Source organism: Phocoena phocoena, chromosome 13, assembly GCF_963924675.1.
Source record: "Phocoena phocoena chromosome 13, mPhoPho1.1, whole genome shotgun sequence".
In the NCBI taxonomy this organism is placed as follows: Eukaryota; Metazoa; Chordata; class Mammalia; order Artiodactyla; family Phocoenidae; genus Phocoena; species Phocoena phocoena.
Window position 1 is genome coordinate 48,255,861 of NC_089231.1, and position 26,787 is coordinate 48,282,647.

At 37.5% G+C, this 26,787-nt stretch overlaps 1 protein-coding gene across 1 annotated transcript in view; it reads left to right on the forward strand.

The window, feature by feature from the left end:
* The first annotated feature begins 1,324 nt into the window (after positions 1-1,324).
* The window catches only part of SS18 (SS18 subunit of BAF chromatin remodeling complex), a 76,200-nt gene continuing 50,737 nt past the window's right edge, over positions 1,325-26,787 (forward strand). Inside the window, exons 1-3 of the mRNA XM_065889289.1 lie at positions 1,325-1,404; positions 4,242-4,318; positions 13,072-13,156. Coding sequence (XP_065745361.1) covers positions 1,336-1,404; positions 4,242-4,318; positions 13,072-13,156 — 231 coding nt within the window. The 5' untranslated portion in view covers positions 1,325-1,335. The remainder of the gene's footprint in view (positions 1,405-4,241; positions 4,319-13,071; positions 13,157-26,787) is intronic.

Below are 26,787 nucleotides of genomic sequence, written 5' to 3' on the forward strand. Positions count from 1 at the left end.
TGTACCCTAGGTGCCTAGCATAAAGCCTAGCACATAAAATGCACCCAAATTTGCTGAATGAATGAAACTCATGACCTTTCTGTGAAGAGCATTTAATTGAAACATAAATTTTAAAATATGAAAATTTCCTTTATTTTTTCCGATATAGTTTATACATAAACTAAGGGATTGATTTTTGAGCCTCATTAATGTTGGGTAACACTTTTAAACTTTTCCTTTGTGTTACATGGAAGTTTAAATTTACACCATAGTAGTAAACCCCACACCAACACATTACACACATTTGCCCACGTCCCTTACAAAATTTGAAAGCTATGGCTTTTTGCCTCACACTGATTGGAAGCCTGGTAGCTTGGGCCTAATTTACTAAATATTGCAAAAGAAAAGAGCAAGGGTGCCCTATTTCAAAAGTTAATTTCGAAGATGCAAGTCAGATGAAATCGACCCACATTTCTGACAAGGGTTTATCCTAAGAGGTGAACTCTTCAACTGTGGCCTTTCCAGCCAACTTGGCCGACTGCCCCCGAGTGCAGGACACAGCCTTCGTTTCCCGATTTTGCGTCGCGCTTACTTTCCAATTGTTAAGAACGACTGTGTGTGCGCGCGAGACCGTGGACTCGGAGGTGCGCACTGGGGGCGTAGCTGAGCCATTCAAACCAGCGAATCCGCGTTCCCCTAGTCCTCCCAACTCTGCCTCATCTTAGCAGATGCCCCACGGGTTGGCACGAAGTCCCGGGTCCTGACCTCCCTCCTCCCATCTCCGGGGTACCCGGACAGCTCGGGGAGGCCACTTCTTCCCCGGAGGGGGTAAGGATGAAGTTGGAAAAACTAAACGCAGTCTACAGCAGAGCGCCGAAACGCAGCCGGAGGGACGCTCCGGCGCGCGGAGCGGGAGGAAAGCGGCCCCGCGCGAAAGGGGCGGGCCGGCTCGGGCGCTCGCATTTCCTGTGACAGGGGCTGCCCTAGCCGCTCCCTCTCCCGCGGCGGCGGGACCATTTCCTGAATCGCTGAAACGGAGGGAGGGCTGGGGCGCGGCCCTACCACAAGCGCAGGGGGCCGGGGGGTGGCGGGGAAGGAAAGGTGGAGGAACGGGAGGGCGATCAAGAGCAGGGAAGTTCTGCCGGGTCTGTGGTTCCAAAGTACCGCGCAGAAACTGGACTAGTACGGGCCAGAGTTCCCCGTCCAGGCTGAGCCGGCCGGCTGCCCGTCGGGCGCTGGAGCATCCCCCCTCCCCGCGCTCTCGACGTGGTTCGGCCCGAGAGACCGGCGTCTTTCCCCCAGTTTGCCGTTCACCCGGAGCGCTTGGCACTTGCCGATAGTGGTGACGGCGGCAACATGTCCGTGGCGTTCGCGGCCCCGAGGCAGCGCGGCAAGGGGGAGATCACTCCCGCTGCGATTCAGAAGGTGAAACCGCGTGGGGTCGGAGATGCCAGGCCCTGCCCGCGTTTGGGAGGGACCCGGGGGCCGGGCCGGGAGTCGGCCGGGCTGGGGGCGGAGGCGGGCCTGCTGGGAGGCGGGTGGGTGTGGGAACCCGAGCCGCGGGCTGCGCCCGAGTGGGTGGCGGAAGGGGGCGAACCGGTTCTCTCGAGGAGTTCTGCGCGCGTTTGGGCTCCTTCCTACAGGCACAAAAGCCCAAGCAACTGGCGCCCGATTTCTCTAGGGATGGGGCGGCGTTCGCGCGGCGGGGCGCGTGCACCCGGCGGTGGCGGCCGCGCGAGAAGGGCTGTTTTCCGCGGCCCGCGCCCCCCGCGCGTCGCTCCGGAGTTACTTTGGCGTCGCCCCGCCCCGCGCGCCGAGGCGGCTCTGTGCAGACCTCACGTAGGGTCGCCGGGGGCCCGAGGGGAAGCCGGAGCGTTGCTGTCTCCCCGCGCAGAGCTGCAAACTCCGGCCGAGTTGGGGAGCTCTCACCAGAACTTGGGGGACGCGGCAGGGAACCTTAGTCGAGGCTCAGGGGCGGGCGAGGGAGAACCCTCTGGATTTCGGGGTTCTCTCGGAGTCCCTCCTCCCTTCCGGATGCACCCCTTACCTCTACAGCTGCAGCGAATACTCATTGATCGCCTACAGCAGGCGCCGAGGCTGCAGTGGTGAGCATGGTCCTTGCCTTCACGGAGCTTACAGTCGAGTAGTGGAGACAGTCTGATTCTCGTGACCAATTGCAGAAGTAGTGATAAATACACAGGGAGCTGTGCTGTCGTTGCTGTTACTTGCCAGTTGGGGACACAAAGGTTCTTTATTCTCTACCCCTTGTTGCCTATGAGCAAGGCAGCGTTCTGAGTTTTAGTTAACCAGACTTTGAAAAGTTACTTAGAAAATTTTGCAGTTTACCTTAAATATTTCGGTTTTGTTTTATGCACCGGAAGAAAGGTGAAAATTGAAGAGAAGTCAACTTCTAGTACCACTCAGGGTACCATCCTATGCCCGGTAGATTATGTTAATTGGCTTCTGTTGACTCTCAGGTTCTTTGTAGTGTGGCATTTGACATTTGCCCAACTGTTGCTTTATTTTTATGAACAAACGGGCTTGGCAGTGCCTGAAAATGCAGTGCTTTTCGTGTAGCGTACTGGGTTAAGTCTGCGGCCTGGCAAACAGCTCCAAGTACACATAGGCAAAACGTGTTTCTGGAAGGCTTCACTTTTTATTTTTGGCCTGTAGAAAAGTTCTGAGTTTTTCTTTTTTTTTTTCTGTAAAGAGTTTTTCTTACATACATCTAAAGATATTTACCATGGGTGATTAATTCAGGAGATGCTGATCAGTTAAAGTTTTCATCCTCAGCCGAGGAGAGAAAAAGGATTCCAAATTAAGTGCCTCATTCTATAGTGTGAGGGATTGATGTTAGGTATGAGACAAATGTTCTAATGGTGAAGTTTATTAGGTTGAAGAATCCGAGAAGATAGGTTGTGAAACCGTTAGAGTGGAGATTGTATTAACACATTTTAAAGACAGATTTTTTGGCATCTGATGATTAAGAAGAAAACTACATTTTTTAGAAGGGCATGTTAATATTTTTTTCCAGCGATATGAATCATATGCAGAAAAGTCATACTGTTCAATGGGTTTTCATGTTCAGTTAAAAGAATTACATTAACTAAATTAGTGAGAAAGAGTGGTTATGGTATACTTCATGCTTTCGTTGAATCCTGGAAGGGTGGGGCAGTTTTAGGAGGAACATCTACTCCTGTCACTTGATAAATCTGAGACCCTGAAATCTTAAGTGGTTTTCACAGGGTAGCAAAGCTGGCACTAAAACTAACTGGCCTTTTAATTGCTACATCAGTGCTTTTTCCTCAGTGCCACTTTGCTTAGATGAATTATTTAACCCTTAAAGCTAGTTTTGCTTTGAATTGTTATAAGAAGATAGTATGATAAATTGATATGCTTCTTATTTTTAAACTTTTGGTACAATTAAATTATAAGGTAGGCTCATAGAGTCTGCGATAAATATTACAGTACTTACCTAGAAATTATTGTAATTGATTATTGCATATTTGGAGAATCACAAAACCATGCTGTATATAACTTGGAAACTAGCCAGCTATCTCCTTAAGCCTCCTGAGTTGAAGTTTTCATGAGCTTATTCTGGATAAAGACAGATTTTTTTTCGCTAAGACAAAGCATTACAATGATGCAAAGCCAACTTGGACTCTTAACTTTCAGTCTTTATTGTTTGGTTTTTTTTGGCTGTACCCCACGGCTTGGGGGCTCTTAGCTCCCCTGCCAGGGATTGAACCTGTGCTCTCTGCAGTGGAAGCTCAGAGTCCTAACCACTGGACCATCAGGGAATTCCCTCTTAACTTTTAGTTTTAGTAAGGCTAACACTTCTATTTCAGATAGTAGAGGTAATTAAATGTTTGAACAGAAAAGAAACTCCAAATTTTCTGTGCTGAGCTTCAGGTAATAATTCAGAGGGAGAATAATTGAAATAGAAATATTAGGGAATTCCCTGGTGGTCCACTGGTTAAGACTCCACGCTTCCACTGCAGGGGACGCGGGTTCGATCCCTGGTCAGGGAACAAAATCCTGCAAGCCGGGCGGCACTGCCAAAAAAAAAAAAAAAATTTAAAAATGTTGATTAAACATGATAACATTCCAAAGGTATAAAATAAGATCTTTTGTGCTGAGCTATATACTATGTATAAAAAAAGTCCTGTGAATTCAGTTCCTGTAGAGATAAATGTTTCTAGAAATCTGAATTTTTTATTAATTGTTGCACTAGATTTACAATAAACTTTTTCTCATTTCAGATGTTGGATGAAAATAACCATCTTATTCAGTGTATAATGGACTATCAGAATAAAGGAAAGACCTCAGAGTGTTCTCAGTAAGACTGATACGAATTTTTTTGTATTTGTTTTTCTGTGTTGGTTAATTTTTTACTTTTCTTTTTAAGAACAGCTTTATTGAGATATAATTCACATACCGTATAATTCACCTATTTTAAAGTGTACAATTCAGTGGTTTTTAGTATATTCATAGAGTCGTACTATTACTTTAATCAATTTTAGAACATTTTCATCATTCCCAAAAGAAACCGTATCCCATTAGCAGTCACTCCCTGTTCTCACTTCCCGATCCTACACCCCTTGTTAACCACTAATTTGTTTTCTGTTTGTGTAGATTTGCTTATTGTGGACACTTCATATTAATGGATTCATTCAATACATGGTTTATTTTGACCGACTTCTTTCCCTTAGCATAGTGTTTTCAAGATTCATCCATGTTGAAGCTTGTATCAGTATTTCCTTCCTTTTTATTGCTGAATAATCTTCCATGGCTATACCACATTTTATTTATTCATCAGTGATGTTGTTTGGGTTGGTTCCAATTCTTCACTATGATGAATAATGCTGCTGTGAACATTCGTGTGCAATTTTTTGTGTGACTTTTCTTTATTTTTTATAAAAAAATTTGTTCTTTGGGATGGAGTGGATATCAGTGTTTTTCTAATACTTCTTATCCTGCATTATAAAATAATGACTTCAAATTTGCATAGTCTGATTTGTGGAAAAGTTAGATCTTCACATTTATAAGGTATTTAGTTACATCCATGTACAGTTGACTCTTGAACAACATGGGTTTAAACTACACAGGTGCACTTCCATGTGGATTTTTTTCAGTAAAGATGTACTGCAGTGCTACATGATCTGCGGTTGGTTGAATATGTGGATGCGGAACCATGGATACTGGGGGCAGACTGTAGAGTTATACTCAGATTTTCAACTGCGCCGGGCTCAGTCCCTCCTACCACTGTGTGCAAAGGTCAGCTGTATGTGGTTGAGAACGCAAAGTTTATGTCTAGTACAGAATTGATTACCACTCATAAGAACTGAACTCCTTACTCTGAAGTGATGATGTGTCTGAAGTAAACGGTATCCCCTAATAGAATCTGGTATAGTGGAACAAATTGAATATTTTATCAAAAGTCTCTAGAACAACACTATCAGTAGGAATATATTGGGAGCCACATAAGTAAATTCTACATTTGCTAGTAGGCACATTAAACCAGTAAAAAGAAACATGAAATTAATTTTTATAATATATTTTATTTAACTTACTATTTCTAAAATAATATCTCTTCAATGTGTAATCAGTATAAAAATACTAATGAGTTATTTTGTTCTTTTGTTTCATAATAAGTCTTTGAAATCTATTGTGCATCTTACCCTATTAACATGTCATTTTGTACTAGCCACAAGTTCAGTGTGTCTAGTGGCTACCGTATTGGACAACTCAGCTCTGAATATTTTACTCTCACCATTGTTTTGGGACACATCTATCTTTCCTAGAGATCTCATTGGTCTGCTCTCAGGAAGATTTTTTCAGCAACCCTGGCTTTTTCTCTGCGTGGCTTTCATGCTGTGCTGGTCGCCTGCTGTCATCCGATTAACTCTTTACCTAGTTTTGAGTCCCTCTCCATGACTTTTTCTCTTTCCCCTTTGTTTAAAATTGTTTTTGAATTAAGAAACTTATAAACCATAAAAGTTTGTAGGGATAAAAGTCGCTTTTTTACTTCTCACTCTTAAATCTGTCTTCTCTCCACAGAGGTAATTACTTACAATGGTTTAGTACCCATCTTTCAAAACATTTTTCTGTGCATTTACAAATATGTGCTCACATTTATCTAAACACATTTAGACAGGTATTTTAGTTTTCACAGATTAAGGTTTTCTAAATGGAATGGCTGGGTCAAAGACCGTTCTAAATCTCCAAATTACCCTGCAAAGAGATTGTATTGGTTTGCTTTCCTCCCACTAGGTTTCAGAGTCCTGGTTTTCAACCATATCTTCCAGCAATGGATACTGGCCATCTTTTAAAATTTTTTTACACATCTGATTGGTGAAAAGCGGTATCTCTTTCTAAAACCTTTTATTTTTAAATAATTTCACTCTTATAAAAAAGTTTCAAAGATAGTAGAAGAAATTGCTGTATGCCCTTCACTGAAATGCCTCAAATGTTAACATATTAGTCCACTATGTCATTCACTTCTTCCCCATGTCGTTTTTCTGAAATATTTGCAGGCATGATTCTCTCTTATCTTTGTAACATCCATGTGTATTTCATAAAAACAAGCACAAATTCTTAGAGTCTAATTGTTAAAATCAAGAATTCAGGGACTCCTCTGGTGCTTCAGTGATTAAATACTGTTATCATATTTTCAGACCTTTCAAAAATTTTGCCAATTGTCCCGTTAGTGTATTTTTTCAGTTCCATGATCCAGTGCAGGATCAGATGTTATATTTAGGTCTGTGTCTTCAGAATACTTTAATCTGTAACTGTCCTTCAGTTTTTCTGTTATCTTTCGTGATGCTGACATTGTTGAAGAGTACAGACCAGTTGTCATGTTATATGTCCCTCATTTTGGGTTGACTGGTGTTTCTCCTTGATTAGACTCATGTTATACACTTTTGGCAGGAGTACCACAGACAAGATGTTGCGTCCTTCTCAGTGCATCCTCAGTAACCGTGTGATAGCAGTTTGTCCCAATATTCAGGGTAACTTTGGCTACTTTGTTAAGGTGGTGCCTGCCAGGATCTCTACTGTAAAGTTACTATTTCTTCCTTTGTTATTTCTGTGTATGTGTTGGGGAGATACCTTGAGACACACATAACCCTGTTTCTTAGCCTATTTCCACACATTCGTTTTAACATCCACCAGTGATTCTGGACTAAAACAGTTATTACTGTGGCAGTTGCCAGAAGGTGACTGAACCCATCTTTCCTTCTACAGTTATTTGGAATCCTACTGTAAGGAACAAATTTCCCAGCCCCTGTCCCATTCATTCATTCATTGATTTATATCTGAATGAACTTATGGATTCTTACTGTATTCTCTGGGTTTTAATTTGTTAGTCTATTATTTATTTATTTTCTTTTTCAAATTGTCCCAGATGTTGGCCACTGGGAGCCCCTCATGCTGGTTTCTTGACTTGTCTCTATTATTTTTTGAGCATTTAAAAAATTTCTTGTATGACAGAATGTTCCAGGCTCCTCTTGTACTTTTTTCTGCCCTAGTCTGGAATCATTTCTCCAAGCCCTAGTTCTTTTTTTGGAGAATAATATTTAGAAATTAAGATCTGGTTGCTAGGATATCTTAATTTCTAATCACTTGTACATTTTGCATTTTATGTGACCATTGCCACTTCTTTTATGTATATTTTCTTTGATGAATCTTGTCTGTTTATATGTGAAAATTTCTTTTAAGAAATTACAACAGTGGATAATCATCAGTGGTTAGGAGATCACTACCTCATGTCAGCCATGGAATAACAACTGAGAGGCACTGATTAGAACAATTATTTTCACTTACGGCTTTTTTTCTTCTTTTTACTACCTTTATCCAGCTCCTCCTCTTCCCCGGCCCCCACCACTGGTAACCACAAATCTGATCTCTTTTTCTGTGAGTTTGTCTGTTTTTGTTATTCTTTTTTTGGGGCTGCACTGTGCAGCGTGTGGGATCTTAGTTTCCTGACCAGGGATCGAACCCATGCCCCCTGCGGTGGAAGCGCTGAGTCTTAACTGCAGGACGGCCAGGGAAGTCCCTGTCCGTTTGTTTTTGAAGTATAACTGACCTACATCACTATGCTAGTTCCTGGTGCACAACATAGTGATTTGACATATCTATATGTTACAAAATGGTCATCACACCTGTGGCGTTTTAAAATGCCAGGTAAAGCCACGGGCATAGGACTGGTTCAATTTCCTATAGGCCCTAGCAGTACGTGACAGGGATAAGACATGTTCAGATGTAGAACCCACTTTTCCAACTTGTCGGCAAAAGTTTATACTGTCTTATTCTTCATAGTCTTAGCTTTTTTGTGTATGTGATCATTTTCCGCTTCTCTGCCTATTAGCATAGACCTCATTTGCTCACATATATGTATAAATGGGGCTTAAATTGATTTAGGTAGAATCTTAAATTTTGCCCTTTCTGTTGCATTTAATTTCATTCTTAGAGTTCTTCATATACTCTTTCTTTCTCAAGTTGTCAGAATTGGTTTGTGAGTGAAGAAAAAAAATTTCTCCTCTCAACATTAATAAATGTTCTTGTTTCTCACAGGAGAAGTGAAAGGAGAATAAAGAGAAACATCATTGACAGCCATCTGGGAATTGATAGTTCAATTTTATTTATTTATTTATATTTTTGGCTGTGTTGGGTCTTCATTTCTGTGCGAGGGTTTTCTCTAGTTGCGGCGAGTGGGGGCTACTCTTCATTGTGGTGCGTGGGCCTCTCACTGTCGTGGCCTCTCTTGTTGCGGAGCACAGGCTCCAGACACACAGGCTCAGTAGTTGTGGCTCACGGGCCCAGTTGCTCCATGGCATGTGGGATCTTCCCAGAACAGGGCTCGAACCCAGGTCGTCTGCATTGGCAGGCAGATTCTCAACCACTGCGCCACCAGGGAAGCCCAATTTCAACTTTAATTAAACAGTTCCTTAAGATGTGATAACTGCCTGAAGCAGTGTTTTTTGTTTTTTTTTTTTTTTTTTTTGTGGTACGCGGGCCTCTCACTGTTGTGGCCTCTCCCGTTGCGGAGCACAGGCTCTGGACGCGCAGGCTCAGTGGCCATGGCTCACGGACCCAGCCGCTCCGCGGCATGTGGCATCTTCCCGGACCGGGGCACGAACCCGTGTCCCCTGCATTGGCAGATGGCCTCTCAACCACTGCGCCACCAGGGAAGCCCTGAAGCAATGTTTTTTAAAATCGAAAGTAACTTTATTTTTATGAAAGCAGTATAGGCATTGTAGAAAATTAGAAAACACAGATATTTAAAATTTAGAGAACGAACACCATATTTTCACCACCCAAAGATTTTTCACTGGTAACATCTTTGGATATATTACTCTACCCTTATCTACACACACACACACACACACACACACACACACACACACACACGCTCACACTCACTCTCATATAAGTCAGTGAATCACTTGTAGAGCTCATATGCCCAGATCCTCTTCCCTTTAAATTCTGACAACTTATATGTAAGAATATATTATTGCTCTCTTGTGGTGTTTGGTTTGAGCATTTTCTAAATCATCCCATGTATTTGCTTAAATCAGCCCTTATTTTTTGTATTTCAGGGTGAGTGCACCTATTTCAGAGTGTGTTATAAACAGTTCTCAAGTGAAAAATTTTTGTTCATCATAGTGTAAATGAATTTAGTTTTAAATCTCTAGTTAGGAAGTTAACTTTTATTCTATAAATTGTATTTGTGTTGACCTAAAAATACACTGTTCATAGCTTCTAGGTAAAAGTTTCTTTTTCAAAATGAAATCTGACTTTTTTGGATTCATTTTGTAATTATATCAATAAATTTAATGGTGGTTATTTTACTTTATTCGAGGTAATTCATGTAGTGGCTCTTAGTGGAATCTTTGGGAAGTGAACTGCCTCTCATTTAATAGGTTAATAATTAAGGGTATCTGGAAGTATCTGCCAGTATTTATGAGGAAGTTACCATCATGAAATATAAAATGTCGAATATATTTTATATCTTCCCTTTGCTTACATACTGTTTTCTTTTATTAACGTATACTTTTTAGAAATAATAAGCATATAAAAACTGCTTCAGTGACAAATTAATAGTATTTATAGAATTTTTAAAAAGTTTCTCAGGAAAATGTTTAATATTTTAGAAGAATCTTAGAATAAGCTTATTTGATGAGTGCTGTAAAAAGAATGCAGTTTTTACAAAAAGAAACCCTACTGCAGTTACAAAAGACCATTAAAAATGATCATTTTTACTTACCCCCTTACATTAGGTAAAAAGATTTGGGGCTTTTGGGACAATTGTAGAAATTTGACTGGTTTCTGTGGATTCTATGGTGATATTGTATCAGTATTCATTTCCTTGTTATGATGGTTGTATTGTAGTTATATAGGGGAATGTCCTTGTTTTTGGGAAATTGACACTGAAGTGTTAGGAGTAATGGGGTATTATGCCGGTAATTGACTCTTGATGGTTTTGGAAAAAAGTGTGTCGTTGCATGCACGTGTATGTTGGTGTAGGTGTTTAGAGATAGTATGAGACAGATGTAAGATGCTGACAATTGGGGAGCGTGGGAGAAAAATATTTGGGAGTTCTTCATACTATTCTTGAAACTGTAAGTTTGAGATTATTTCAAGATTAAAAATTAAGATTTGATAGTTGGGGAAATGTCTTTAAAGTATTCATAAAAGTTGCTATATTTATAGATATTTAGAACCACAAGGACTTTAGAGATCTACCCTCACTGCCATTATTTTATTTTGTTATTATTTTTTTAAATATATTTATTTTTGTCTGCGTTGGGTCTTTGTTGCTGGGCACGGGCTTTCTCTAGTTGCAGCGAGCAGGGGCTACTCTTTGTTGCAGTGCACGTGCTTCTCATTGCGGTGGCTTCTCTTGTGGAGCACGGGCTCTAGGCGCGCAGGCTTCAGTAGTTGTAGTACGCGGACTCAGTAGTTGTGGCTCGCGGGCTCTAGAGTGCAGCCTCAGTAGTTGTGGCGCAGGGGCTTAGTTGCTCCACGGCATGTGGGATCTTTCCGGACCAGGGCTCGAACCCGTGTTCCCTGCATTGGCAGCGGATTCTTAGCCACTGTGCCACCAGGGAAGTTCCTGCCATTATTTTTTAAATGAGGCCTCAAGCGTGTGGCAGATTAAACAGTATTTTAACACTGGCTTACCGAGGACCAATAAGCATGACTAGAATTTTCTTAAAGGGTCATGAGTAAGCCATAGTCTCTGAGTAAAGTTGGTATTTTTATTTTTGATAGGGCAGTCAGCAGATCTCATATCTGAGTACATGTGATAGAGCCATACTAATATTCAGAAGAAAAGAAAAACTTGAAAGAGCAGCCTTTGAAATGGGTTACATGTTCTAATGGCTGGTTGGTTTTTTAAAAATGGCAAGATTGTAGAATCCTGTATCTTAAATTCCATTCAAGATGTCTATGGAATAATGAAGTAGTTCCAGCTAGTGGTGCCTGTTAGTGCTGTTTGAAGAATTTCAATGACATAATTAACCATTATGAATAATTCAGTGCAAAATAATAATTCTTGGTCCTTGTTTGTTTAAGGATCCCTATAACAATATATCATGTCTGATTGAGCAACATAGTGTATATGTGAGGAGGAGCATTAAGAACTTAGACTTGTTTTTAAACAACAACAAAAAAACAAAAACAAAGCAACAAGGAAACCTTGGGAAGTGTTGGATATATCTGTTACCTCCATGGTGGTGATGTTTTCACTGGTGTTCATGTATGTCCAAACTCATCAAATTGTACACATTAAATACGTGAAGTTCTTTATATATATCAGTTATATCTCAATAAATTTATAAAAAAACAAACAAGCAAACTACAAAAGTACGATCTTGTTGGTGAAGAAACTTTAAGTTCAGTGAGAAATAAGTTTTTTCCTCCCTAATAAGAAAACAGTAGTGAAACCAGTTTTTCCAGCAGGATATAAATAATGCAGCGAAGAATTTACTAGGATTCCTCTTAACGGTGTCTGTCTTAGAAAATTACTTCATTTGGGATCCATATTAGAAGACTCTATTTAGCTGAATAAAGTTCTTTTGACTTATTTTCATTATTTTAATTTGTATAGTATTTATTAGTAAATGAAATTCTAAAAGCTTAATTTGATGCACGTTTTACGTTTGTATTATTTTGTGGGTTTACCAGCAGTAGTAATTGGATCACTACTAATTTCAGTCTGGTTTCATCTGAGTTAATTTTTTAAATTATGAAGAGAGGCTTAGCAAAAATAATTCATAGGTAAGAAAGATTACAATAAACATGTTTAACCACTTGACTCTGATAATGAGAATTTGCTTTATTTTTTAAAGTTAATTTGCAGTGTTGTTGGTGTCCTATTATTTCCTCCATCCCGGTGCTTTAGCATATAACTTTTTTCTTTTTTTTGTAATTGGAGATGCCTCTTTATTGTCCTCTCTATACGTCCTGATAGATGGGCAGCATAACCACGGCAGGCATAGATTGTTGGTCACTGCTGCAGGAATGAGAAGGGAAAAAATGTGTGGTTTCCACCTCCTTTCTGACATTTTAGCAGAGCGTGTTGACTGTACTTGGCTTTGAGGTTTTTGGCAACACGAAAATGGCAGAGGGAAGGGAATAAGCATATCAGTTTTGTTGATTCCTTCATTCTAGATCTCTTTGCATATGTTATATGTGGGGAGCCAGTACCTGTCTCAGTTATTCCATTTACTACGCTGTACAATCTTGTACAAGTTATTAACCTTTCTAAACCTCAATTTCTTCATCTGTGAAATGGAGAAAATAAGAATCTTCACTTCATAGTGTTGGTTTGAGGATTAAATCGGATGTTTATGTAAAACAACTATAGCAATATCTAGCACATGGTAAGAGCTCCGTGTTTATTATTGTCTTTGAACATACTTATTTGGAATTATTTTGCAGAGGAACTAGGAAAAATTGAAGTGCTGTTGATGTTCAGGTAACAGAAATCGCTCATTAAACTTGAGGAATAAAATGCTGTTTGTACAATATGTAAGCAGATAGGAAGAAAATTATTTTTTAATATTGATATTTGTTTTGTTTTAATAGGTATCAACAGATGCTGCATACAAACTTGGTCTACCTTGCTACAATAGCAGATTCTAATCAAAACATGCAGTCTCTTTTACCAGCAGTAAGTACCTTTAAAATAGTGTGAAGTAGATAATTTTTATAGAGTTCTTTACAGAATAACACATTTTTGTTTGGTGATTCTGAGTTTTGTTTAGCAAATCCTGCCCTCTTCTGAGAACATGAAGATATTCTCCTATATGATCTACAAGCTTTATTATTTTGCCTTCATATTTAATTTGAATTAATTCACCTGGAATTGATTCCCTGACTGAAGAAGTTATATCCATCCATCTATTCACTAACCCACCTATTTATTTATTTATTTATTTATTTAAATGTGTAATTGCACAAATTATTTAGGAACAAATCTGTAATATTTTAAAGCAGATCCCCAGCCATCATATATGTAATTTAATATGCATCTCTGGCAGATAAGGACTATTATCCCACACCACAAAATTAACCAGAATCTCTTAATGTCTTATAATACCCAGGATGTTTTCAATTTTCACCAATTATCTAAAAAACTCGAATGTTTTAATGATTGTTTGCCGCAGAATCCAAACAAGGTCCACCTGTTGCATTCGTTGATCTGTGTCTTAAGTTTTTTTTAATCTGTATCAGTTTATATTTTTTATTCTCCATTTATTTGCTGAAGAAACTGGGTCATATATTTTGCAGAACTTCTCACATTTTGGATTTGGCTGATTGTATCCTCGTGGTTCTTTAATGTGTTCCTCCATCTCATCTGTTTCCTCTAAACTGATAATTTATAGATTGAGAGGCTCCATTAGAATTAGGTTTAGTTTTATGTTATTTCATTGGTGGCCCCGTGTTTGTGTTGCCTATTGTATCTCATTAGCAGGGACATATTTTGTTGTCCCGTTTTTAGTGATGTCAGGATTGATCAGTGCACACAGTTGGTACTGATCTGATCAGTCCATTATAAAGTTCCCCATCTACCTTTCAGTTATTGGTTTTAGCAGTCATTGGTGCTTGTTGACCAGGTTCGTTGTTTCATTTTAGGATCTAAGAACAGTGAGTTTCTAACTTTACAGTTCCTCCTGCAGTGTACTTCTTTTAAAAAGGAAAATTTCCTTTAATCAAATATTTGGTTATCCTGAAATAGAGAGTTCTATAGGAAAGTCATGATAAAGGCTTGATTCTATTCCTTTATCAGTTTTCGGAATAACCAGTTGGTCTCTAGCAACCTGCAAAAGATGACCAAGGATTTTGTCTTTTTTTTATTATCTGAACTTATACGTTTTTATATTTTTAATGTGTTTAAATCCATTGAGTCATTCTTTGTGATACTCAAGTTTTCTCACCTGTGGTCAGTGGGTACCCCTTCATTTGGCTCCTGTGTCCTTCTGACATGATTTTGGTATTGTATAGCTTCTTCGCTTCAGAATTTGTGAGAGAGATCAGACTGATTATGTTTTCTGCCCCAGAACTATTCTGCCCCAACTGTTTTTCCAACCAGCCTTTTTCCTATGGGAATTGGTATTTAGAAACCACAATTTGGATGTTTGGGGCATTCATTATTACTGAGTTTTCATTTTTTCTTGGCATTTTCAGCAGACAGAGGTAGTAAACACGCTTTTTAAAAAGAAAGAAAATATTAAATTAGTGATATTGCCATTTCAGGAAAAGTTTTTTTACCCAGATTTGATTTTATGTATTAGTATCTCTTCTGTCTTACTCTAAAAATCTTGATACCTCAATGACATTATTATAGTCACTTGTTTGCTTTATACTACTATATATGTAACATAATTTCAATATAACAATACCAAGATTGCCGCTAACAATAATATGCTTGTCCTTAGATATATCTCACTAGGGATATATAATGAATAAATTTAGTTTTGAATCTGAAAGAATGTTAATGTGATTTTTTTGCCATGGATTTCATTATCAGCTAGTATGAGCAATAGATTTGATTTCATTTGTTTCCAGGTAGATAATTCTCTCCCAGCATTATCTGTTAGAAAAATAAAACAAAATATCTTTTCTCTATTTTGTCATGCCGCTTGATATTATATATCAAGTGTCCATATATGTGCGGGTCTGTGTCTAATCTCTCTATTCTGTTCCATTGGCCAGTTTTTATAAATTCCACTATCTTGTCACAGTTGTCATAGTCCAGTAAGTCTTGATGTATGTTAGAGAAGTTCTTTACTTATTCCTTATATTCCTTATTTTTTTCAAGAATATCTTGTGTACTAATCCTTTGCATTTCCATATACACTCAAACATCAGCATGTCCAACATAATCCGCTTGTGATTTTCATTAAGGTGAACTTGACTATAAATCAATTTGGGGAGAATTGATGTCTCTACAATACTGAGTCTTTCAAATCATGATCATTGCATGTATTTTGATTTATTTAGTCCTTTACTATCTGTCAATAAAGTTTTGTGATTTTCCTGAAAAGGAAATTTACACATCTCTCTCCTGCAGAGAGATTTACACATCTCTCTGGATTTATTGCTAAGTACCTCGTATTTTTGAGGCAATTTGAAATGGAATCGTTGTTTTTTAAGTTTTATTTTGTAACTGTGATTACAGCTTACATAGAAACTCAATTGATTTTGAATCTCACAGCCTTGTTCAACTCTTACTTCTAACAATTTTTCTGTAGATACTTCCAGTTTTCTATATTCACGAACATATTTGTGAATAATGAGTTTTGTATTTTCTTGCCAATCCTTACACCTTTTATTTCTTTCTCTTGCCTTACTTCTCTGGCTAGGACCTCCAGTACATTCCTGAATAGAAGTGGTGGTAGAGGACATCTTAATCTTGTTCCTGATCACAAAGGGAAAGCTTTCACTGTTTGACCGTTATATATGATGCTTGCTGTAGTTTTTTTTGTGGATACCTTTTATCAGATAGGGAGTTCCCTTTCGTTTCTGTTGTGCTAATAATAGTTTATATATTGAATGGATGTTAAATTTTATTAAATACTTTTATTACATCTAATGAGGTGATCATAGTTTTTTCTTTAATCTGTTAATGTGGTGAATTACATTGATTTACTTCTCAATGCTCAGTCAGCCTTGGATTTTTGTAATTAACCTACTTTTTCATGACCCACTTGGTCATGGTCTTTTTAAAAAAATTGCTGTATTCAGTTTGTTAAATTTTTGATCAAGATTTTTATGGCTGTTCATGAGTGTCATTGATTTTTAATTTTCTTTTCTTATAATGCCTTTGTCTGTTTTTTATTTTGAGGTTATGCTGGCTTCATAAAATGACCTGCAGAATTTTCCTACTTTTTCTTATCTGGAAGAATTTGCAGAGTATAACAATTTCCTTTGGATCTGAAATTTTCTTTGTGAGGCTTTTATTTACTGACTCAATTTCTTTATGGTTATAGGACAGTTTATACATTTCTATATCTTATGAGGTAGCTATTTTGGTAAATTGTGCTTTTTAACATTTTATCCAGATTTTCATATTTATTGACATAAAGTTTGTGAAATAATCTCCTTTTTCTAATGTCTGTGGGATCTGTAGCGATAGTTTATTTTATTCTTAATGTGGTTTGTTTGTGTCTCCTCGTTAAAAAATTTTTTTGATCACTGTTGCCACGTATTTATTGTATTTTCTTCTTTTAGTCTTTAAAGCGTCAGTTTTTGACTTTGATCTTTCTCTGTTGCAGCATTTCTCAAACTTTTTGTTCACAGAACCCCATTATATTAAACTTAAACATTACTGAGCGCTCTGAGGAGTTTCATGTCAGTTATATACACTGATATTATTGACTATATTTTACTTATTATGCTAATATTCATTTAAAATGAACAACAGTAAACCCATTGCATGTTAATATAAATAACATTCTTTAAAGGAAAAATAACTGTATCTTTGAAAAAAAATTTAGTGAGTTAAATGACACTTTAATAATTTTGCAAATTTCTTTTAACTGGCTTAATAGGAAACATCTGTATTCTCATATCTACTTCTGGATTCAATCTAGCATATGTTTTGGTTGAAGTAGAAGAAAATCCAGTCTCACATAGATGTGGAATTTGAAAAGGGAAGAATATTTTTAGCCTTTTTAGGTTGTGGATAATCTGTGATAGTATAGCAGATCTCAGCAAGTGTTTTTTAAAGGTTAGTTGCAGTATGGAATCTGAAATTATATCAGTACATTTTTCTTATTCTGGTACATTAAAGTTCATTGGTCTGTTTTGCATTCTGTATGGATCTTTTACTCATGTGTGATTTCATAACATCATGCTTTGGTCATTTGGAAAATAATAAGTTCACTTAGTTATGCACCTTTTCCAAATACTGATATATTTCATTATATGATACCAAAAAATTGGTGATTTTTTGAAATCACCACCAATCTAATCAGAAAGGTCTCTTAAGTACTGGGATGTTGTCAAGCTCAAGACAGTAAATATAAGTTTTCCAAATTCCCAATTCTTCCTTGAAAAGTCAAATTTGATCATTCGCAGAAAATGCCATCAGTTGTTTTCCAGGCTCATGGTGTTCAGTTTTGAGGAAATGTCTGCCAAATACCCAAGCCTGGATAAGTATAATTTGTCTAGATATTGTTCTTTTGTTTGTTTGTTTTTTTTGCGGTACGCGGGCCTCTCACTGCTGTGGCCTCTCCCGTTGCGGAGCACAGGCTCCGGACGCGCAGGCTCAGCAGCCATGGCTCACGGGCCCAGCCGCTCTGCGGCATGTGGGATCTTCCCGGACCGGGGCACGAACCCGTGTCCCCTGCATCGGCAGGTGGACTCTCAACCACTGTTCCACCAGGGAAGCCCTAGATATTGTTCTTTTAAGTAAAATTGGTGTTCCATGAAAACAGTGCCTAAATCAGCAAGCAGCACAATCACAAAGTGTTTTCATTTTACTTTGATTTGCAGCAGATGTGTTTATTATTTTCACATTTTGTCACACAGAATATTTAACTGACACGGAGAATTTAATAAATGAATAAGTTTTACTGCTTCGTCAAGGACGTTCTTAAGTGAAAATGACTTTTTCTTTCTTTAACTGCTAGTCTGGGGCAGTCAATAGTACGATGATTTATTTGATACCTTGATATATGCCAAGGCTCCATCAGTGACATCCACTTTTGCTTTTGCACCATGATGTTGTAAATATCAACATAGCCTAAAAGGCAAACATCATCTTAGTAGTATTATGGAAATAGTTTTGACCTTTTAGATTCCCTAAAAGAATCTTGAGAAGCAGAGTTTGTGACCATTACTCTTTTGTATGTTTTTGGATATGATTAATTTCTGATCTCATCTTTATTATTTCATTTTATTTTCCTTCAGTGTATTTTGCTGTCCTTTTTCTGAGTTTTAAGATGAATGCCTTCTTCATCAGTTTTAATCCTTCCATACTAATACATGCATTTGAAGGGTGTAAATTTCTGTCTAATTAGTTCTGTTATGTAGTATATTCATATTTATTCAGTTCCAAATATTTTATAATTTCCATTGTTATTTCTTCTTTTTGCATAGGTTGATAAATATATTAGTTTGCAAACATAGGGAGATTTTATTGTTTTCTTTTTCTTAATGATTTCTGACTTCATTGCATCGTGGGTAGGTAACACTTTGTATGATTTCAGTTCTTGGGAATTCTTTGAGATTTGTTTTACAATCCAGCATATGGTCAGTTTTTACAAATGTTCCATGTATTCTTTAGCCCCTGAGTGCAGAGTCCTGTATATGTTCACTAGTTCAAGTGTGTTAATCTTGTTTGAATCTTCTGCATAGCCTTACTGAATTTTTTTTTTAACTTTGTGATGTTTCATTTGTGTGTTTGTTCTGTCAGTTACTGAGAGGTATATGTTTAAAATGTCCAAGTATAGTTGTGGATTGACTGTTTTTCCTTGTAACTCTTTCGAGTTTATTACATTTTGAGGCACTGTAGTGGATGCATGTATGTTTAGAAATGTTATAGCTTTCTGGTTCTTTGTAACATGTCATTATGAAGTATCCCTCCTTATCTCTAATTATGCTTTTGGTATTAATGTCTACTTGTCTGGTTTTTGTGTAGCTGAGTCAGCTTTCTTTAGCATTTGCATGGTGTATCCACCTTTCCATTTCTTTGTGTTAGAGATATGTGTCTTATGAACAGCATGTTGTTTTTTTAAAAAAAATCCAATCCAGCAATCTTTGTTATTTACTTGAAACATCAAATCCATTTACAGTGAATGTAATTGCTTATATATCTTAATTTAAACCTGCCATCATAGAATGCACTTTATTTTTGTCTCATCTGTTTATATTCCTTTTTTTCTGTTCTTTTTGTCTTGATAATTATTTAAAAGAATTTTTTTTCCCCACTAGTTTGGAAATTATATACTTACTTATTATTATTTTAGAGTTTACTATATAGTTAACAATTCAAGGACCCTCAGATACTTTATTTCAATTCATTCCGTCAGTGACTTATCCATTGTGTTACACATTTTAAATCTGTGGATGTTTACTCACAAGTGATTTTTCCTTTTTTTTAAAGTTAGTCTTCATTAGATGATTATCATTGTTAACATTTTTGATGCTTTTCATTCCTCCCTTCATTTACAACCTTTTCTCTCAGATCATTTCTTTTTTCCTCCCTAGAGAACATATTTCAGTATTTCCTTTTAGCATTGGTTTGGTGGTGACAGATACCTTCAGGTCTTTTTTTGTTTGTTTTTGTTTTTTTTGGTGATCTAAAAATGCCTTTTCACTATCATTCTTAAAAGATGTTTTTGCCAGGGACAGGTTTTAGGTTGGCATGTGAGCACATTAAATTAATCATTCTACTGTTTTCTGGCTTTTATCTATTGACAGTTGAATGTCAGTGTAAACGTTACTATTTTGAAGGCAGTTTGACTATTTTCTTTGACTGTGTTGAAGATTTTTTGCTTTGTCTAGAGTTTTTTGCAGTTTTACTATGATCTCTTTAGGTGTGCGTTTCTTTTTATTTATCCTGCTTGTTGTTTGTTGAGATTTCTGAAATCTGTGGATTGATATCAGTTTTGGAAAATTCTCAACTGGCTTTCTATATTGGCTAACATGCCCACAGCAAATGTAGCCCCCAAGTTTGGGCCCATGTCTCTAGAATTTTTTTCTTCTGGATCTTGGCCTGTTCATTTCTAACTACTTTGTCTGCTCTTCCATATCTTTAAACATATTTTAAAAGTATTTTCTCCAGCTTTTTTTGTTGTCTGCAGTGGAGGGTTTGAATGACCTAATTCGCTGTTAACCTGTGATTCCTTAGTATTGGAATAGAATTCTGTTTTGCTATCCATAGAATATTAGTTATTTTTAAGGCTTCTTAGATATGACTGTTTCACTGGAGAGAGAACAAACACTTGCAGAAGGACTACTAAGTATTGGGTCCTTTCAGTACTTTATTTCATCCTTAGAATTTTTTAAGATATTAGTCCCATTCTGTGGTTGAGGAAACTGAGTCTCAGGGTGATTAATGCATCTAGAGACTTGTAGTTGCTAAGTGGTAGCATGGCATTTGAACCCAGGCCTTACTGAAAGCAGTTCATGCATTATTGATACCAAGTCATGTTGCTACTAGGATGGAATAGAAATTAAAGTCTGACTCATTTGCTCTTAAGTTTGTGTATCAGGGTGGGACGTGGCTAGATTTTTCAAGAGCTTGAATCTAAATTTTACAACCTGCAGTGTCTTGATTGTTCTACTGTGTTGTTATGGAAATGAATGCCTTGATCATTTTTGTTTCTTTCTTGTCTATCATTATTCCTGTACTCAGGTGTTAAGTTTAAAAAATAAAGTTAAATGAATGAATCTGCTTATAGTTTGGGGACTATACTATAGATTTAAGAGGCAGGTTAAGAACTTAGCTTATTAGTGGGAAGCAGCCGCATAGCACGGGGAGATCAGCTTGGTGCTTTGTGACCACCTAGAGGGGTGGGATAGGGAGGGTGGGAGGGAGAAGCAAGAGGGAGGGGATGTGGGGATATATGTATACTTATAGCTGATTCACTTTGTTATACAGCAGAAACTAACACACCATTGTAAAGCAATTATACTCCAATAAAGATGTTAAAAAAAAGAATTTAGCTTATTATCACCATGGTGACCTATAACTCAGTGATTCTTTTTTTTCTTTTTTTTTGCGGCACGTGGGGCTCTTACCACCGCAGCCCCTCCTGTTGTGGAGCACAGGCTCCGGATGCGCAGGCCCACATGCTGCGGAGCAACTAGGCCTGTGTGCATGTGGGATCCTCTCAGACCAGGGCACGAACCCGTGTCCCCTACATTGGCAGGCAGACTCTCAACCACTGCGCCACCAGGGAAGCCCTCTTTTTTTTTTTTCCTCCTGTTCTAGTACATCTGAAAGATGTGACACATTGTGAACATGTTCTCATCAAAAGAGTAACGCATTGCGCAGGGGTTCTCAAGTCAGGGCACTGAGTGTGAAGAGGGGACGTTCTCCTCCAGATAGTCTTAGAGTCTCGTGGGTGGTTGGGGAATGAGGGTAGTTTGCAGAGTGTTCTCAGGTGATTCTGTTAACCCTTCCGTATCCCTTCTACCCAACCAATTGAGAGTCTCTATGTGACTTACAGTACTGTGCAATTCTGGATTTTGTCAGTTTGTCTTGATTTGAAATGTTGTCTTCATAATATATGGAAATGTCTTAAAGTCTTAAACATCACAGTTTCTCAGATATGTCCCATATTCTCTCCAGCTTTTATGCAGAACACAAAAATGTTGGGTCATACCACACATCTTGAGATTTAGTTACTCATTTCTCTTGCCCTTCCTCAAGGAGGTAGTAATTATTGAGAAGCCAGTGTGGTAAAATTTAGCTTCCCATAGATATTCATTAAGGTACTGCAAAATCTCTAACTCAGAATTTACTATTCCATTCTCATCTGTTGCTAAGTTATACACTGTTATTGAATTTTTTTTCATTTGTTTTTTATAGAGTTTACATTTTTCCCTACCAATCAAATAGGACAGTAAAAATTATTATTATTTATATTCAGGGAAAGTATTATGTTATTTTACCGTCACCTGGTTAAGAACCATTACAAAGGAAAGACACACATTTCATTACAAACCTACCATTGTTTCAGATTCATTTAACACAGTTACTATTTTACATCATATTTTACTAAAGAATATAGTTATTGCCATTTGTGTATTTTGAAATAAAATTTTTCCTTTTTAATATTGGTCAAAGTTTTATTTAAAATGTGTAATCAGGGCTTCCCTGGTGGCGCAGTGGTTGGGAGTCCGCCTGCCGATGCAGGGGACACGGGTTCGTGCCCCGGTCCGGGAGGATCCCACATGCTGCGGAGCGGCTGGGCCCATGAGCCATGGCCGCTGAGCCTGCACGTCCGGAGCCTGTGCTCCGCAATGGGAGAGGCCACAACAGAGGCCCGTGTACCGCAAAAATAAATAAATAAATAAATAAAATATGTGATCACATTTTCATTTTAAAAAATGGGTATTTTGAAGATTAGGTTGCTTGGGAAGCTAAGTTAACAAAGGAAGAGGGGTTTTAGAGAGCCTAGAAATAAATAGATACTCATAGTAGGGGTAACAACAGAGAGTTGGACCAATAATAAAAGCGGGCCTAAAGAGGGGGAAAATCAGCAAGAAGGAAAGCAGTTGGATTAGAAATGAAATAGGAAGAAAGGTGAATTTGAGAAAACTAGAATAGTAGAATACATACTACCAATCTGCCAAAAGGGATAAAATATACTACTTACTAACTGTAGTTGGAGAAATTTTGACCCTGAAAAAGGACTGTATGTTTTAGGGTGATTTTACTGAAGTTTTCCAGAACGGCGTTTTTCACTTTATTTAACTGGTTAGTAATGTGCTCATGATTATACGTATGCTCAACTTTTACGTTTTTTAATGTCCTCCCAAAAGAGGAATTATATATTTATAGTAATATTTCATGTATCTGGAACAAGACCAGATCTAGCAAACTTCTCCTATTTGAAAGAAAGTCGAGAATTAAAAAACCAGGAATAAATGGAAAAAGACCTAAAAGGAGAAAAACAATTTAAAAAGCCAGTGTACTAACACTTAGGCATTTTGCTTCTTAGTTTGGGCCCTGGGTATTCTTTTCTTATTTCAAAGGCATTGTAAGTTTGTAACAGAAACTATTCTTAGTCTTACACATATTTGAACAAGTTTGCTTTTTCAATTTTAAGCCCATAGCCAAAAAGCAGCAAATCACACATCAGAACTTGGAGAGTGTATTCCATAGGCAGGCATACTTACAAGCAGTGTACCTGACAGCTGAGGTGGCATTGAAAGAGACCAAATATTTGTACAAAACTGACATAATTCAAAATTTACACTATTCTGACTCCATTTAGTAGAGGTATATAGGGTCCTGTCTACCTTGGTAACTGTTGGAGGCATGATTAGAATGTTGGTTTTCAGAGTTGGTATACTTTCTGAAACAACATGAACTATTGACATAATTATTTTCATTATATGAACTAGGAACAATTTTGCCAGTAGAAAATATGACTATATTATGTATATGTAAGTCCTTCCTACAAATGTACTTTGAAGAAATTGCATTTCTAAGTTTTAGGCTAATATTAGTTATTGTTAGTTTATTTTTGTCTTCTGCTAGTATTATGAAGTAGTAAGCACCATTGATTTAAGAAAGAATTATGAGAGAACAATTTAAAAAAAAAAGCTTTTATCCATTGATTTAATTTTTCTTTGGGGAGAAAATAGTCTTTTTATTGTGGTAGTTCATTTTGAAGGCATACAGTCTAGAAATATTTCTACAGAATTAAAAGTTTTAGAACTGGAAGGAGCTTGGATAATCACATAGTCTAGTGTTTCTTTACCTTGGTTGCACATTTTAAAAGCTTCTCAGGTGATTCTATTGTGTAACTAGGAATTGAGGATTTTATATTGCTAAGCATTTTAAATGGAATATCCAGTGATGTTTGAGGATATGCAAAACTTTGGAAAAATATGATTCCTATTTCTGTAGTATCACCTTCATTTGATGTGTACCATGGCCATTTTTACAGTATGAGAAAGATAATGCTTATTCTGTAATGCTGTTAAATGAAGGATTGATTCAGACAATTCATGGTGTCCAGTATGTAGGAGGTACTCCGTAAATATTGATGGTGATGAAGATGAAGGTAGTACGCAATTGGAATGTGTAAATGGAAAGAGAAGTCAGATTAAGGAGAATTTGAAAGAAGATTAGCAGGTTTCAGTTACTGAATACATATGCAGGATAAGGAAGGAGTTTGGAGACTCGAGTGACATTAATGCCATTCCCTAAGATTGAGTATGTATGCATTTAATTTTCTTTTGTCAGTATGGAAGAAGGCAAAGCATATATTTGTAGAATCAAGTTTTTTTTTTTAACATCTTTATTGGAGTATAATTGCTTTACAATGGTGTGTTAATTTCTGCTGTATGACAAAGTGAATCAGCTATATGTATACATATATCCTCATATCCCCTCCCTCTTGCGTCTCCCTCCCACCCTCCCTATCCCACCCCTCTAGGTGGACACAAAGCACCAAGCTGATCTCCCTGTGCTATGCAGCTGCTTCCCACAAGCTATCTATTTAACATTTGGTAGTGTATATATGTCCGTGCCACTCTCTTACTTCGTCCCATCTTACCCTTCCCCCTCCCCGTGTCCTCAAGTCCATTCTCTACGTCTGCGTCTTTGTTCCTGTCCTGCCTGAGTGTTCTTCAGAACCGTTTTTTTTGGTAAGATTCCATATGTATGTGTTAGCATACGGTATTTGTTTTTCTCTTTCTCACTTACTTGACTCTGTATGACAGTCTCTAAGTCCATCTACCTCACTACAAATAAACTCAATTTCATTTCTTTTTATGGTATGCATTTAATTTTAAAAGAAAGCTGAAAGTTGATTGGAATTACTTGTCTTGCTTTTCACTTAATTCATATGAGCATTGTTTAAAGAAATCTCTAATTTAATCAGATACACTTGAATTTTAAAAGTATTAAAGATCATTTTTGTTTAATAGGTGTTCTGTCCAAAAAATAAAAGTCTTAACTAGTAATGAAAATTGGTTAGAGGGAGTAGCCTTACATTTTATATATTTTTTATTTCCTAAATTTCATTTTTTGGTGATACCACACTTGATGTTTTGAGTTAGCATCGGGCACTTGATCAGCCTTTCCTTACACAAGTGTCAGTAAAAACGATAATATATTTGTCTTCAGGTTCAGTTACTGTGCTGGCAGAGCATCCATCTGTTAAGGTATTTCACTGACTAAAATTTGATATTATAGGATTTACTGTTTACAGGTGTGATCCAAGTGAAGTGAAGGAACACGTGGGAACACGTCGTTAGCGTTGTGGAACATTTTAAAGATTAGCAGAGTTTATTTCATTTATAAATTTTTTTTTTTTTTTTTTTTTTTTTTTTGTGGTATGTGGGCCTCTCACTGCCGTGGCCTCTCCCGCTTGCGGAGCACAGGCTCTGGACGCGCAGGCCCAGTGGCCATGGCTCATGGGCCCAGCCGCTCCGCGGCATGTGGGATCCTCCCAGACCGGGGCATGAACCCGTGTCCCCTGCATCGGCAGGCGGACTCTCAACCACTGCGCCACCAGGGAAGCCCCATTTATAAATTTTAACTTAATTTTTAGCACAGGTAATACTTTGATGTGGTTAGAACATTAAAAACTACAAAAAGTCATACAGAAGCCTACTCCCACCTCTGTCTTATACCTGCTTTTTATGCAAATAAAAGCCAATGTAAATACATACTTTCCACTTCTTTTCTAGGCAGGTAGAACCTTGCTTGCCATACACACTGTTCTGTACCTTGTCTTTTTATTACAGTTTTTTTAATGAAAGGGTTTAAGTTCTTATTTAGAATTATGGAAAGAACTTTTCTTCAATATTGTCAGCATTTTCAGCATGTCTTAAGTGTTTGATGAACATGATCATATTTATTTGGTCAGTGTGATAACGTTGAAACTTGTATTCTTTAACTTCTGTGATAGTTTTCTTTTTTACCTTTCTAGTTGCTCGGCTCCCTATGTTTTACCTGCCTATCAAATGTTGATGATCTGTACTTGAACAACTTTTTACTATACACACCCTTCCTGGGAGATTTCACCCACACTCCTGGTTTTTTATATTCTTGACTTGATGTTCCCCTCCATATTCTTGGCTCCCAAATATGTATCTTCTTGCCCAAGTGTGCCCCATGAATGTAGCTTCCACTTGACATAACCAGTTTGGATATTTTACAGGCCTCTCCACACAATGTAGGCAGAAGTCATCCGTCTCAGTTCCCGCTCTGTTCCTTGCTGTTAAAGGAAAAAAAAGTGCACAGCCATTTTGCTATTTCCTATCTCAAGTGAGTAGTGAGAGCACTGAGTTCTTTTAGTCAGAAACATAGTGATCATCTCAGACTACGCCCCTTTCTTTCACCAGCCACAGCTGTCTTCTTTCTCTTCTACCTAATAAAGTGCTGCAAAATAAAAGGTGTCTAATTAAGACATTTTGGTATTAAAAACAGAAGCAAGACTACAGGTGAAATGGTCTTTTGAAATGTGTATCTTATATGCCAAAAAGTTCTATAAATGATATTAAAGACAGCAGATAGTAATTCTATAGTACACTTAAAAGCTATTTTAGAATTATGTATATTTAAAGTACATTTGAAACATAGAAGTAATTAGTTCTGTTGAGGAT